Consider the following 14,521-nt stretch of genomic DNA (forward strand, 5'->3'; position numbering starts at 1 on the left):
CCACCCACACCCACACACCCACATGACGCGCGTAGCAAAAAGTAGACTTTTATTACAGCAGCAACTGAGGCGAATCGAATGGCCCCCCGGGGCCACCCCTGCAGCACCACCCTTCTCTCCCGCCCCGTCCGCCCCAGCGGGATTGTAGAATTCAGCTCCCAGCGCCCGTGGGCTTCCTTTCCACACAGGCTGGGCGGGAGCCAGCAGATCAGCTACTAGCCCCCAACTAGAAGGCGGCTGCTGAGAAGGCCCAGGCCCACGTCTGTGCAAAACAAGTAAACAAAGTGCAGAGGGATGGAAGAGAAGGGGAGGGGTGGGTAGGGTGATGCTCAGAACCAGGGAGCCCCAAAGCCCTCCTGAATAATAAAGGAGAGCGGGGCTTCACAGGGTAATACTGTCTGGGGGGAAGGGGCAGGAAGGCTGTAGCACATGTTGCGACAGCCACAGCTCAGATTAGGGGTTGGGCCCGAGTGAGCTCTAAGAGGAGACGGTGACAGCGGCTGAGTTGAGGGTGCTGTTCCTGGCAAAATTGAACTTGTTCAGGGTCTCCTCCAGCAGAGAAGTCAGTCGGCTCTGGTCCGCCTAGAGGGGAGGAGCTCAGTGAGACCCGGTGGAGGAGAGCGGAGGCAGCGGGGGCGGGCGGCTGGAGGCAGAAAGCTCACCTCGCTAATGAAGCCCAGCTGCACCAGCTCGGCCGCCAACTCGGGGATGTTCTCATCTGACAGAGAAACGGGAGAGGGTGAGTACAGTGCAGCAGTGAGGGGCACAGAGCCCTTGGAACAGCCCCAGTCAGGCGACCCTGGCTGGGAAAGAATGACACAAGCAAAACTGTCAGATCCACCCTCCAATTTTAGGGGCGAAGATATTCATTCTACGTGAGTCGATGTGTTACTGCCCTGTCACCTTCCCCACCCCTGAATGTGTCCCTCACAGATAAGGCTCATAGACTCTCCATCCTCTGAGGGAAAGGAGAGACTCACTTGGCATCAGGTCACAGCTCAGGTGCCGGTTCAGTTTGTCCTCCAGCTTCAGCAGAAGCGTCAGCTGGAGAGTAGGACAGTCAGAAAATGAGGCTCCCCTTGCCCACCCTCTGGCCACCCAGCCCTATGCAGCCCTGGCCCTGAGCCTTACATGGTGTTTGACGCCCTCCTCCACCGACTCGATGTTGCACTGCATCAGAACCACCTAGGGAGAGGGGACAGAGGGGGTCACTAGAGTAGGGACCAGTGAGCAAAAAACCCCCAAGAGCTGGAAGCCTTTCCAGCCCACGGGACATGAACGCCAGGGAGCAGAAACACATTCTTCTCTCTAAGGGACAAAGCCTTATCTGAGATGTCCTCTCTCCCTTCCACCACGACCACAGAGACAGCCACACCCACACAGCCCCACCTTGCGGGTCTCCACCTCAGCTGGTTCAGGTGTTGGAGTCTTGACAGACGGCGGCACCACAGGTGATGTCACCTCCTCCTGCTGTGGCTGCTGGGGCCGAGGCAGCCCAAAGGCCGTCAGGGGGTAGATCCCGTTCCTAAGTGGAGATCAGACAGGTCGGATGGGCTCCGTGGATGCCTTAGGACACCCACCCCTGCCTCCTCAAGGAAGCTTTTTTTCTCATTCTTCTCTCACCTGACATCTTCAAGGAATTTATCCAGTTCCAGAGCTGGTGACTGAGAGTACCTGGAGAAGAAAAGAGAAGGAAGATGGAAGGAAGGAAACAAGCAAAATAGCAGATTCCACCACTCCCAGAGAATGGACAGTTGACAGAAACCTCAGGGTGGGAGTGACCAATCTGTCCCTTTCAGAACCTCTCAGTTAGTTACTCACAAAGTCTGAACTGGTTCTCTTCCTGGTCCTGCAGGGATTTCAGCCAGTACAGCACTGGTATCCATGTTTTTGGTGATCTCCTCCAGAGCATTCTCTGGGATCATGTCTGGAGGGCATGATGGAATGGGAAGTTATGGAAGGATAGTTCAGCTTAATATCACAGAAGGCACAAGGGGTCCTGGGGGAGGGTGGAGGAGGAACGGAAAGAATCCCTTTGGAAGTAGAAGAGGAAAGGAATCATTCCAGTGAGAGTTACAAGGCTCCAGACTGGAAAAAAAACTCCCAGGAGGGTTAAGAGGACTCACGCTGGTGTCCCACAATGCAGTGGGCAGCAAGGAGTTTGAGCGAGGGCACTTCAAACAGTGCTGGGTGGAACAGAAGTTCTCTGGCTGTTGGTCTGCGAGCGGGTTCAGACTGCAGGCACTTTTGAATGAACTCCTAGAAAAGGGGACAAGGGAGTGGAGCAGGCATCTGGCAAGCACTCCACTGTGTTCGTCTCTCTCTCTCACATTATATCTAGCACAAGGCTGTGTGCATACCAGGTGCTCAGCACTGGCTGAGGGAACAAATTGCTAATGTATTTGAAAGGACTTTGAAAACTGTAAGGTATTATATGAAAGGTATCATTCACTGTCCTTCTGGTTTTATTTTTCTGCTCCCCAACCGCAAGCTTTTTTTCTTTACTGTTCAAATTTATGATTTCTTTTTCCTTATTTTCTATCTCTCTGCTTTATTAGCCCACTCACTGCCTACCTTCTCCAACCCTCACCAAATTTACCTCTCTCTTTCCAAACTCACCCACTGTGGTCAATAATAGTTACCATCTTTTTATTTCCCAAGCCTACCACTACAATTTCTTTTGTCCGCTACATCATTTATTAAATTCACTGGATTTCCCCATGCTCCCTCTAACCCCACAGGTCCCATGACAGTTAACCTGCTCTCCTCCTTTCAATCTGGAAGGCCAAGAAGGCCATATACGTAATCTCTTACTTGAACAGCCCACCCTGACACTGAACTAGAAACTTATTCCACACTAGCCTCAAGACTTCCCACTAATCTTCCTTCTTTTCTCTCCTCCCCCCACTTTTTTTTGAATTTTTGAATTTTATTTATTTTTTTATACAGCAGGTTCTTATTAGTTATCCACTTTATACATATTATCCTCCTCCCTTTTATAAGCATCTAATGAGTTACAAACTAACCTTGTTTGGACCTTCCTGTCCAGACCCTACTTACTATAGTCTACTTCCTGATTCATAACCCCTATAACCTTTTTATTTTTTAATTTTTTCTTCCATTTTTTGATTTGTGTTTTAATTTTATTTGGTTGTGCCGGGTCTTAGTTGCGGCACGCGAACTCTTAGTTGCAGCATGCATGTGGGATCTAGTTCCCTGACCAGGGATCGAACCCGGGCCCCCTGCATTGGGAGCATGGAATCTTAACCACTGTGCCACCAGGGAAGTCCCCCCCATATCCTTTAAATCTTAGCTCATTTATTTCAGGGCACTTTCCCTAACTAAAACTATATAAATATAAAACCCCAAATGACTGGTTTGAGTAATTCAAACTGATTGATTTGTTCAAAAATATCAAGATGGTTGGGACTTCCCTGGTGGTCCAGTGGCTAAGGCTCCGCGCTCCCAATGCAGGGAGCCCGGGTTTGATCCCTGGTCAGGGAACTAGATCCCACAGGCCACAACTAAGAGTTCGTGTGCCAGAACTAAAGATCCCGCATGCAGCAACGAAGATTCCCATGTGGCGAAACTAAGACCTGGCACAGCCAAATAAATAAATAAATAAATAAATAAATAAATAAATAAAAGGGTGTGTGCCAATAATGGTCATGCCTATATGAAAGAAAAATACATACCAAGATGGTTGTCTGAAAGTGTATACCAATTACCTGAGGTAACCAACAAATTAGTTTGTTTTCACGTAGACAAACCTAAGTTAACACACAAATTTTAGTCCCAATGTTACCCATCTTAAACCCCTAACCTGTGAGAGAGAGAGAGAGAAAGAAAGAGAGAGAGAATGTGTGTGTGTGTGTATGTGTGTGTGTGTCTGTGTGTACCAAAAACACCTAGGGAAATGTTCACTACTTTGAGTGCCCTTTCTGCTTTATGTTTTCTTACTCTTAGAAGAGAGCATATTCCCAGCAGGTAAAAGGAAGAAAAATCTGAAGACATTTCAAAGTCTGTTAAGGAGGAGTGATCCTGAAGATTCTTACCCTCTGTAATGGGTCTTCTAGAAGCTGAATGGCACTGCTGATGGCTTCCTGTGGCACATATGAGGACTCTCCATTGCCCTGAATCTCTAGCACTGCCATCTGCAGTGAGGGGTAATAAAAAGGAAAAATAGAGACCTAAGAACCTCAGTGCTCCCACAGTCACTCCCTCAAGACCAGTACCTTACTTGTCAACCCTCCATTTCTCTTCTATCTTCTAATTTGACCCCTTTCCACTACCCACCCTTCTGGTCTCCTCACCTCCAGTGCACACATGCCAAAAGAGTAGATGTCTACTGCCGTTGTCACATTAGTGACTTCTAGGGAAAACAGAGAAGCTTTGGTGAATCAGAGGATCCGGGCAGGACATGGCAGAGGTGTCTTAAAACTTTTTGCATGCCAGTAGAGAAGGACAAAAGTTCCAGTTATGTTACCTCCGACCCTCAGGTTGTAAAGTGGAAAACCTGGGGGATGGGCACAGGGCAGAGAAACTGGGATGCCTCACCTCCATATTCTGGTGCAAAGAAGTGGAGATTCTTCTGCTCTTCCCGACAAGTCTTCACATGATTGTTGATAGTGTCAGGAGCCACTGGGAGTAGGGGAGATACCCACAATCTGACCACCATCAACAAAGCACACCTCACTCCAGAGAAAGGCCCCCAAAAGACAAATTCTCTCCTGAAGTCTCTAACCCTCAACAGGCGCAAACCTATCCCTTTCCCATCATGAACTCCAGACTAAACATGAACACCACCTATCTCCCCTTTCTCAGGTCTACCGCTTCTCATCTAAGGTCCCCAACTCAGTAGCAGCAAAGGCTCCACACTAAACTAACAGGTACACGGGGGCTTTGGGCTGGCAAGGAACAACACAGTCTAAGGAGAAACTCACTTGTGACCTGCTTACCTTCCCCAAAGCCCAGGTACATCTAACCCCAGATCACATGAAAACGTTTGGTCTAGTTCTTTCATCCACCCTGCAAACAGTGTAAAAACACAGGCAGCCCTTCCTAATCTGGAACAATTAAGAGACCTCAGAAACTTGGATGAAGATGGATAAGAAGGATTAACATACAACCAAGTAGACAGCCTCCTTCTTACCCACCTTTACTGACTGAAACTCAAAAACAGCTCAAAACTGAACCAATACCCTTAAATCAGTTTCACTTGTAATCCACCAAAATTTTTAGACCCCTGCTCTACTCTCTTATTCCTCAACATTGCCTGCCACAGAGCTGAACGAGGAACCAGGGCCAGGCCCAATTTGGACTCATTCGGATCATAAACAATGACTACAAGTCACAGAGAGTCTGGGAGCACAGTATGACTTAGGGAACCAGCCTGATGATGAGGGCGAGTAAGAATCCAGGACGTAAGTGGCCAGCCAGGCAGAATCCATAGGAAACAAGCAGGTTATGGCAAGGCAAGCAGGCGCAGGGCTGGTAGCGCAGAAGCCAAGCAGGCATAATTAGGCAGGGGAACGGTGTTTGCTCCCACGACTGCATGCACTGGGCAGCCGCAAAGGGGAGCAGAGGAAGCACAAACAGCGCCCCAAGTAGGGCAGAGGGAGCTCTCACCATTAGCAAAAATCCTATGAAAGACTGTTGGGAACAGAGCAGCCCGTAAGCGGGAGGGAGGAAAACAGAGAAAAGTTGTGAGCGATGGAGCAGCCAAGCCCCAGACAAATGGACACACAAACAACACACAGACACGGCACACAGAAATGGTAAACACTGCACACATATACACAGCAAATGAAAGCACTCACAGCAGGCACAGCCTGGAACGTCCTTTGGTTTGGTAGCGTCTGGCCCCAGGGGCTCAAAACATACCTTACACCTAACCCTTGCCCTTTCCCAACCTCCTATCAAGATCTCTGTATTAACCCCAGTTTCCCTCCAAAAAGGTACAAGATTAGACCCTACGCCTTCTCCACTGATTGACTGGCCTCTCTATAAATTACCCCTAGTAAGGTCCTTTCTCTTATCACCAGCCCACACCTCAGAACTTTGCTCTGTCTTCCCCCATTCCTTTCATCTTACCCCCATGGTTCCCAAATTCCCGAGGCTCCCCTGCCCAGAACCTCTCCCTCCCCTCACCAGAGCCAATCTTGATGAGTCCGTTGTGCTGGATGAAGATGGTGTCACAGGTCAGGTTCCCATGGATGATGGGGGGGTCACAGGAGTGCAGGTAGCTGTGGGGGCACTGGGCTGTTAGAGGGGCCACTGGGAAATTAGGGCAGGGGGATCCTAAGGGCTAAGAGGAGCAAGGGCCTGGTCTCCTGCTGCTCACCACAAAGATAATACCCACACTCTGAATCTCCATTATGCCTGATGAGTTAAATAGCTGGATAAGCGCTAGGAGAAAGAGGTAGGAGACAGCATCATGGTCAAGGCATTAGGATGAACCCTTTAAAAGACCGATAGGGGCCTAATCTTGAAGTATATGACTCAAAGAAAGTGGGGAGAGGCAGAAAAGAACGGCAGAGTAGTGCCCTGAAATCTGTCTGGAGGAACTAAATCAGGAATAAATATGGGAAAGACACTAACCAGATCCTACTTACCTTAGGGCAGAGAGGATTTGTGTGCACCAACGCTTCCAAGCCTGGAACAGAGTTTGATCCAAGGGTCAGCAGTAATCCCCTCTCTTAACCCTCCAACCAGTTCCCTCCATCCCATCCTGATCAGCTTCATAATTAACATAATCTTTTTTAAACCTCCAAACCAGCCTACAGCTTTGTCTGCTCTCCCTCCATACCTTTTCATTCATAGTCTTGTGGTTCTTTTTGGTCTTCTTCAGAAATTGCTTAAGACTCCCAGATGACATGTATTCTGTGATAAAAATGACCTGGAGAGGCAAAGCACACAAATAAAGCCTTATAGTAGAAATGATCCCTTATCTAGGTAACACATATACAACATATACATAAAATTTGGAAGCCTGGTGTTTTTCTTGATAAAGTTTCTCTCTTTTGTTCTTAGCATCACTTCCTTAGATTTAATAGGGCAATGAAAACTACTGAGCAATATGATCTACGGGAAGGAAGAAACAAAAATTCACTCATTTCTATCCCGACTATAACCAGACAAAAGGCACAGGTGGTGGTCATAGCCCTACTCTCATCTCAACAGCAGCTGATTCCAGCTCTGTTTCAAAACTATCTTTTTCTGAATATAAAATGAACAATAAGTGTAACTAGTCTCTTTGCAGTAAGCTCAGGAAAAAGTTCTTACCCTGGCCTTGTTCTCTTTAATGTCAGCCCAATACTTGTGAAACTTGACAATGTTGAGATGTTCCAACTGAATCAGATTATCAAACACAGCACGGACCTTTTCCTGGAAGCAGGGGAGACATTGGGATAATAGGGTTCAGAAAGCATTATCATCCTAAAAAGCCATTCCCTATCCCCCCTAGAAATGATCTAACCCCAACGTACTCTTCTCATAGTAGCTTCCCAACCCCAATTCCTCTTTAACACCAGCATTCTAACATCCCACAGGCTGCGTTCTTTCACCATTACTTACCTCCTGCAGCTTGTAGTTCTTTCGCTCAGAGAACTGTACCTCATTCCACACAACCTCTACACCCTCCTCTGTATCCATGGCCAGGTATGCACTGTCAATACCTGGTACATTCCGCTGATTCACCTGAGAAGAAATTCAAATGAAAGGGAATTAAAGTTACCACACGAACTCTCTATTTTAATACTCCATACGATCATCTCCTCCCAGGCTCTGACCTGTTAAAGCTTGGTCTGCCCCATTGAGACTCTGCCCCTCCACTTTTTACCTCTTAGAATTCACTCTCAAGAGTAACATGACCACTACCTCACCTCTTCTCGCCTCTTCTGCCAGCGCCCACAGGGTGACTCTTCCAAGATCTCAGACTCATCTTCACTTTCTTCTTCTTCCTCAGGGGAAGCTGCTGAGGTCGTGGAGGTCACAGGAGGTGACACTGACGTCAGGCCAGGAGCTGAGGATGAGGATTCTACCTTTGGGTCTGAGCCACTGCTGAGTACTGTCTGGGACTCCCCCTCCGACATGCTGGAACAAACACTCAGGCCTGCATTGGTTGGAGCAAGGGTGATGGGAGAAGGCAGAGAGGGTTAGGATAGATTCTATAAAGATTCCATCCTAATAACCTAATCTGGGGTTAACAAGGAAACAAAACATATACCTCCCTTGTTTCCTTTAAATCCAAAATCAGAATTAGTCCTGTATGAACCCTAAACATTAACTACTCTCCTAGTCTAGAGAAGGGGAGCTTTCTTGGTTGAAGATGACTCACCCAGGTCAGTGAGCAACTGAAGTATATTTTAAGCTTAAAGAATATGCTGCTATGCTTAATTCTGTTAATAAACATATTTTATCACTTAAAAAAAAATGACTCACCCAGGAGTGGCAAGCACAAGATTTACGGTAGTACAACCCGTGTTTAGTAAGGTCCAAATGAACAGCAAAATCAGGGGCCTCATTCCTTCTCAGCAAACACTTACCCGATAGCCTTCTCTGTGAATCCTCACCTACCTCTTGCACTGTGCTCAAGAACCAAGGTACACGGGCCCTATTTGGAACAGATGACTCGAGACCCCCAAATGTTCCACTGAGCCAGCTCTAGATCTAGAGCTGTAGCACTCTCAACCAATTTATTCAGCTGAAACCCTCAGCTGATTTATTCCACTTGAACTAACCTTGGCATTCACTGTCCATCTCTCCTATGCACAGAACAAGCCTGCCAGTCCATGATGAGGCTACCCTTGGGCCAGGTGACTGGCAGTGGCTAGTGACTTCATCCCTGATGACCTCACCCTCCCTGTGATGTGAGTGTGGCAAATGGGTGGGTATTGGTTAGCAACATTTTTTTTTCATTCACTCATTCAACAAATGTTTATTAAGCACTTACTGCAGGCCAAGCACTGAGCTAGGTGCTTGAGATACAACAGTGAACAAAATAAATAAGATGCCCACACTCATAAAGCCGCAAATTTAAGGCAGAGCTAAGACTTTAAGCTTCCAGTTTTCATTTCATTCACATGGCTCAAAGCCTCCATCCTCTGACACAGGTATTCCTTTCAAGTACAAATAACTCAAGACACAGCCATTATAGGATAAAGCACTATACAGTATAACATTTTATACTAACTAGTGTATAGTATTATACATTGACATGGCTACTTAAAGAAAAAGAATCCTCAAAAGCTAAATGTCACTAACTTCAAAATCACAGGACAATCCCTGAATGTTATCCCATATCTCTAAGAACGAAGGCCGTGCTTCCCTGGTGGTGCAGTGGTTGAGAATCTGCCTGCCAATGCAAGGGACACGGGTTCGAGCCCTGGTTTTGGAAGATCCCACATGCCGCGGAGCAACTAGGCCCGTGAGCCACAACTACTGAGCCTGCGCGTCTGGAGCCTGTGCTCCGCAACACGAGAGGCCGCGACAGTGAGAGGCCCGCGCACCGCGATGAAGAGTGGCCCCCGCTTGCCACAACTGGAGAAAGCCCTCGCACAGAAACGAAGACCCAACACAGCCAAAAATAAATAAATAAAATAAAGAATTATTTAAAAAAAAAAAAAAAGAAGTATATCTAAGTATTTAAAAAAAAAAAAAAAAAGAACGAAGGCCGTGAAGGAGTTGGAACCTGATGTGTGCTGGGCTCAAGGGAGTGCTCGCCAGGATGAAAATGATATCCCGTAAAGTACATTTGCTCCTGTAAGTCAGTTCAAAATACAAAAGCTTCTGATCAACACCAACCTTCTGAAAAGCCCTCATTTCTTTTTAGAACTCTCAGATGCCCCCTTCTGCCCATCTCTGCCCCCAACCTACACTGTGTTTAACCCAAGCCAGGAGATATTATTAGATGACATTCCAGTAAATATCAGAGGGCAAACAAAGCACTACAGAGAAAATTTGGCAAGATGTCATTTCGCCTATGTTTTTTTCTCAGTCCTTGCCTACCATAGATTTCAATCAACCAGTCTTAGTAATCTACCTGAAAAGTAGCTTAAAAAAATGGTAAGAAAGTTCATATGGGTTACTTTATTTATAGAATGCATCCTGAATCTGAACAGCTAAGTAAAGTTTCCAGCTACATTATAAGAAATACCAGTGGAATTCTAATACAGGAAGCCTGTAGCCAATGGGCTCTAAAGAAACTTCTGGACCCAGGGCACAATTAATCCACAGCAGGGCACCGCAAGAGATGCCAAACCTTCACCAGTCATAGATGCTCTTCGAATGTGCTTGTCTTCTCCCTCCCCAATCTCTCCCCCCTAGGCAAAATGAAGGCAATGCCCAAGATCCCCCAGCACTCCCCCTGCTGATGGCAACACTGGAGTTTTTGCCTCAGGGTCGGTCGTTCAGAGGTTTAAATGAGATCCCATATGGAAAAGGCCACTGACGCCCCTCAAGGGAATCTCCTCGCCACCCCGAGATGCCTAGCGTTCAGTTCCGAGCAGTGTAGGTAAATCGTTGCAAAGTTTTTTCCTGCAAAGTTTTTCATTTTTTGGACTGCAGCTTCTCAGCATTTCAACTCCTCGGCAACAGCTCACAGGCCTCTCGCCCGCCCTCACCCTGAGCGGACCAAAGAAGGCCTGAGACCTGCAGAACAAGCAAGCTTGGGGAGGAATTTCACACTGCAACAGGTCGCCTAGCCCGCTGTTGGCGAGGGACCGTCGGGCCCGGGGGCCGGCCCTGCAGCGAGCTGCAGCCACCTCACCAAAGGCCAACCCCGCGGCGCCGTCAGGGGCGCAGGCCACGCCCCCGCGCAGTCGGCGCGCCGACCCCGCGAGCAGGCGCGGCCCCGACGCTGCGCTTCCGCAGGCCGCCGGGCCCGCGACCGCCGCCCCCGCCCCCGCCGCCGGCCCCGCCTCTCGTCAGCCCGAGTTCGACACGAACGCCGGGGCCTCGCGCCCCGCGCCCGCAGAATTCCGGGCGCTGCCGCCGCCGCTCGGGGACGGTCGGGGAGGGCCGGGCAGGGACTGTGGGGCCGAGGTGTACTCTCGGCTCCGGCGGGCCGGGCCTTGGCTGCCGAGTGAGCAGGGCCGCCTCCAGACACCCGCCTGCCGGGGTCCCACCGTCCTGGCCGCGGAGGCCGATCCTCTCGTCCTTTAGCCGAAACCTTCCCTCCCTCTCAGTCCCCTCGGCGCTCACCACCCGACTCCGCTCCCCGCAGCCTGCGCTTCAGCTCCAGCTCGGGTTCCGGGGCCCCGGATCAGAAAGACTCGCTCACAGCTGCGCTCCGCGGCGCAACCGAACTGCGGGCCCCGCCCTCGCGGCGTCCGGACCAACAGATGGGCGGTGCCGCAGTGCCGTTGGGTTTCCATTGGACAGGGCGGCCAGGGTGGGCGGTGCCCCGGGTAGACGGTCGCTCGCAGGGGTAGTCTTCAACCCGGTTTCCTCCCCTAGAGCCTGTCCGGCTGAGACCTCTTGGAGGGTTCGGTGTTTTCGGTCTCAACTGGGGCCTGTCTCTCCGTCCACCCCTCTGTCCGGTCGTGGTGCCCCCGATGATTCTGCTGGGCGAAGGGAAGGCCTTCCCCCTCTTCTTGAAGGCGCCATGACAGTTCTAGTCCGACTCAAAGACAAAAGGAGTGAAAGACGTAGCCTCAATCTGAGAGGAGCGCCCACCCACTTTCAGTATTTGGGGGTGAGACTGCGCAGAACACCAATTCTTCAGAAAACTTTTAAAAAATTACTGGACACATTAACACTGAAAATGAATAGTTAACGCTTCGTAATTGGATAGTACTGATGTTAGCCAAAACTTTGCAAGAGGTTTTCACAGATATCTTTTGATCCTCGTCAGAAATTGCAATTTTCATTCAGTAATAGTTGCCAAATGGAAAAATACTGAATCAGAGGCATTAAGCTATTCACCGAGAATTGGTAAGAACTATATCTAGAATCCGAAACAGTTAAGATTTATCAAAGAAGACTTCCGTGAAAAGATGTTTGGAAAGAATTTAGGTTAACTGCGAGGAGGTGAAAAGAAAAAATGATAGATTGTGGGTGAGCCCATTGATCTTCGAAAACCAAACCCGGAGCCCAAAATAAGTTAACTCTGCTCCTAGACGCGTATTGTGGAGGGAGGAGGATGAATCAATCATCAGTACTTGGAAATGTCATAATCACCAAATCTCACTGTCCTTAAAGGGAATCTCTAATCCTATTTAACTGATAGAAGGCTGTCTGGTAAAAGTTCCCTCATTTTCCATCTCTTCACCTTAAAATTTTTTAAATCAAACTTTTATCGTTCCTTGATTCTTTCACCTTTGAAAGAGAGGGCTCAAACACTCTTTTAGAAATCTGGACCTTGTTTTGGATATTTTTTAAAGGCATTTGCCCACCAAATTTAGCATATAATTTCAAGGAGTTGAGGTTAAGAATCTTTGTTCTAATCTCAAGGAAAGGATGCTCCTCCTCCTGTCCAGATTAATCTCTTCACCAGGTAGACTCCAAAGCAACTGAACACCTGGCGAATGGTAAACATTCATTAAGTATCAGTTGATACGACTATTACAGTTTCCCATTCTCTTCTGTCTGGTTCTTAGTATTATCAACCTTTACCTTTCAACTAGCTCCTTTCAAATCTGCACAGAGGACCCATTGGCATCTTCAAGTTCTCGTTTTGTTTTTAACCTTTCATTCATGTTTTTTGGGGGTTTTTTTTGTTTGGTTGGTTGGGTTTTTTTGTTAGTTTTTTCTTTGTTTTTTTGGCTGCACCGCGTTCCGCCCCACCCCATGCCCCCTTCCCTGGAAGCGTGGAGTCTTAACCACTGGATCTCCAGGGAAGTCCCTTTACATTCATGTTGAAAATGCTCAAGGGGGCTTCCCTGGCAGTCTAGTGGTTAAGACTCTGCCCTTCCAATGCAGGGGGCGTGTATTCGAATCCTGCTGGGGGAACTAAGATCCCACATGCTGCAGCGGTGCAGCCAAAAAATAAAATAATAAAATGCTCAAATACTGCCTACGCTTTCACCACATCATTTTTTTTTTCTGCTTTAAAAATAATACATACTTATTGTAACAAATCAAACCATTTCAAAAATAACATAGTATAATGTAACTTTGTATAGTAGCTTGTATGTGCTATATTCCACTGTTTTAATTGCCTTATGACATATTAATTCATTTAATCCTCACAACAATCCTATGAATATTGTGAATTAACAATTGCTATAGAAAGTGAAAATCTCTTACCTTAGTTCACCAAAATAATTAAGACTTTGATATATATTTCTCCATATTTATTTTTTCTATGTATATATTAATATATGTGTATATAATTTAAAATAAAGGCAAGCGTATACCACATAATCTTTTTCAATTTACTCTTTTCACTTTTTTCCACAGCAGCACATACAGCACTATAATTTTTTTAACTACTGTAGAGTATTCCATTATCCAAATGTGCCAATGTTTAATAACTACCAGGGAACTTTGAGGTTATTTCCAACATTATTTATTACAGATAAAGCTGTAATGAACATTCTGCTACATACACCTTTGCCTACTTGTGAAAATGATTTTACTCACTCTTAAAAGTGGAATTGCTAAGTCAAAGACTAAGAACATTTTGAGTAGATATTGCCAAGTTTCTCTTCAAAAAGATACCAAATAACCATACCACCAAGAGTATGTTAGGGTTCCTGCTTCCCAACATCCTTACCAACATTGGATATTACCAATCTTTTCACCTTCGGTGATATATTAAGGAAAAAAAAAAAGATATCCTACTGTTTTAATTTACATATATTTAATTAGTGAAGTTAAACATCCTTTTTTTTTTTAAACATCCTTTTTTTAAAAGAATTTTTTAGAACAGTTTTACATTTACAACAAAATTGAGAGGAAAGTACAGAGATTTCCCACATACCCCTGCCCCCACATTTGCACAGCCTCCCCCATTACCAAATCACCGGAATGGTATAGGTTTTACCAAGGGTGAACTTACATTGACCCATCATAATCACACAAGTCCATAGTTTACCTTAAGGTTCTTGGTGTTGTACATTCTATGGGTTTGGACAAATGTATAATGGCATATATCCATCATTATAATATCATACAGAGTGTTTTTACTGCCCTAAAACCCTCTGTGCTCTGCCTACCCATTCCTGGCAACCCCAATCTTGTTATTGTCTCCATAGTTTTGCCTTTTACAGAATGTCAGAATCATACAGTATGTAGCCTTTTCAGATTTGCTTCTTTCACTTAGTAATATGCCTTTAAGTTTCCCCCATGTCTTTTTATGGCTTGATAGAGCACTTCTTTTTAGTGCTGAATAATATTCCATTGTCTGGATGTACCACAGTTTATCCATTTACCTATTGAAAGACATCTTGGTTGCTTCCAAGTTCTGGCAATTATGAATAAAGCTCCTATATACATCCACGTGCAGGCTTTTGTGTGGACATAAGTTTTCATCTACCTTGGGTAAATACTAAGGAGTGCAATTTCTGGACCATACATT

The 14,521-nt window shown here is 46.6% G+C and overlaps 1 protein-coding gene across 2 annotated transcripts; it reads right to left on the bottom strand.

Moving 5' to 3' along the window:
* Positions 1–32: 32 nt before the first annotated feature.
* NRBP1 (nuclear receptor binding protein 1) lies at positions 33–11,320 on the bottom strand. Of its 2 annotated transcripts, XM_059893360.1 has the most exons (18): positions 11,203–11,319; positions 7,884–8,113; positions 7,576–7,698; positions 7,285–7,386; positions 6,809–6,898; positions 6,615–6,655; positions 6,151–6,245; positions 4,558–4,641; positions 4,314–4,372; positions 4,056–4,154; positions 2,127–2,259; positions 1,822–1,927; positions 1,624–1,674; positions 1,390–1,525; positions 1,132–1,185; positions 981–1,044; positions 663–718; positions 33–582 (listed from the first exon to the last, which is right to left on the bottom strand). In XM_059893360.1, the coding sequence occupies exons 2-18, from the start codon at positions 8,091–8,093 to the stop codon at positions 478–480; spliced, it is 1,608 nt and encodes a 535-aa protein (XP_059749343.1). In that variant the 5' UTR covers positions 8,094–8,113; positions 11,203–11,319; the 3' UTR covers positions 33–477. The 2 variants fall into 2 exon arrangements, with proteins under 2 accessions (XP_059749343.1, XP_059749344.1); XM_059893361.1 differs by lacking the exon at positions 981–1,044 and having other exon boundaries at positions 467–582; positions 11,203–11,320.
* Between the last annotated feature and the right edge of the window lie 3,201 nt (positions 11,321–14,521).

This window comes from Balaenoptera ricei, chromosome 13 (assembly GCF_028023285.1).
Source record: "Balaenoptera ricei isolate mBalRic1 chromosome 13, mBalRic1.hap2, whole genome shotgun sequence".
Classification (NCBI taxonomy): domain Eukaryota; kingdom Metazoa; phylum Chordata; class Mammalia; order Artiodactyla; family Balaenopteridae; genus Balaenoptera; species Balaenoptera ricei.

Excerpts from the sequence above, each read along its gene's own strand:
- NRBP1 (XM_059893360.1), bottom strand. The coding sequence starts at position 8,093 with ATGTCGGAGGGGGAGTCCCAGACAGTACTCAGCAGTGGCTCAGACCCA. Across the intron at positions 6,246-6,614 it reads CAAATCCTCTCTGCCCTAAG|CTACCTGCACTCCTGTGACC; the intron begins GTAAGTAGGATC and ends GTGCCCCCACAG. Across the intron at positions 2,260-4,055 it reads TAGAAGACCCATTACAGAGG|GAGTTCATTCAAAAGTGCCT; the intron begins GTAAGAATCTTC and ends CCCCTTTTCTAG.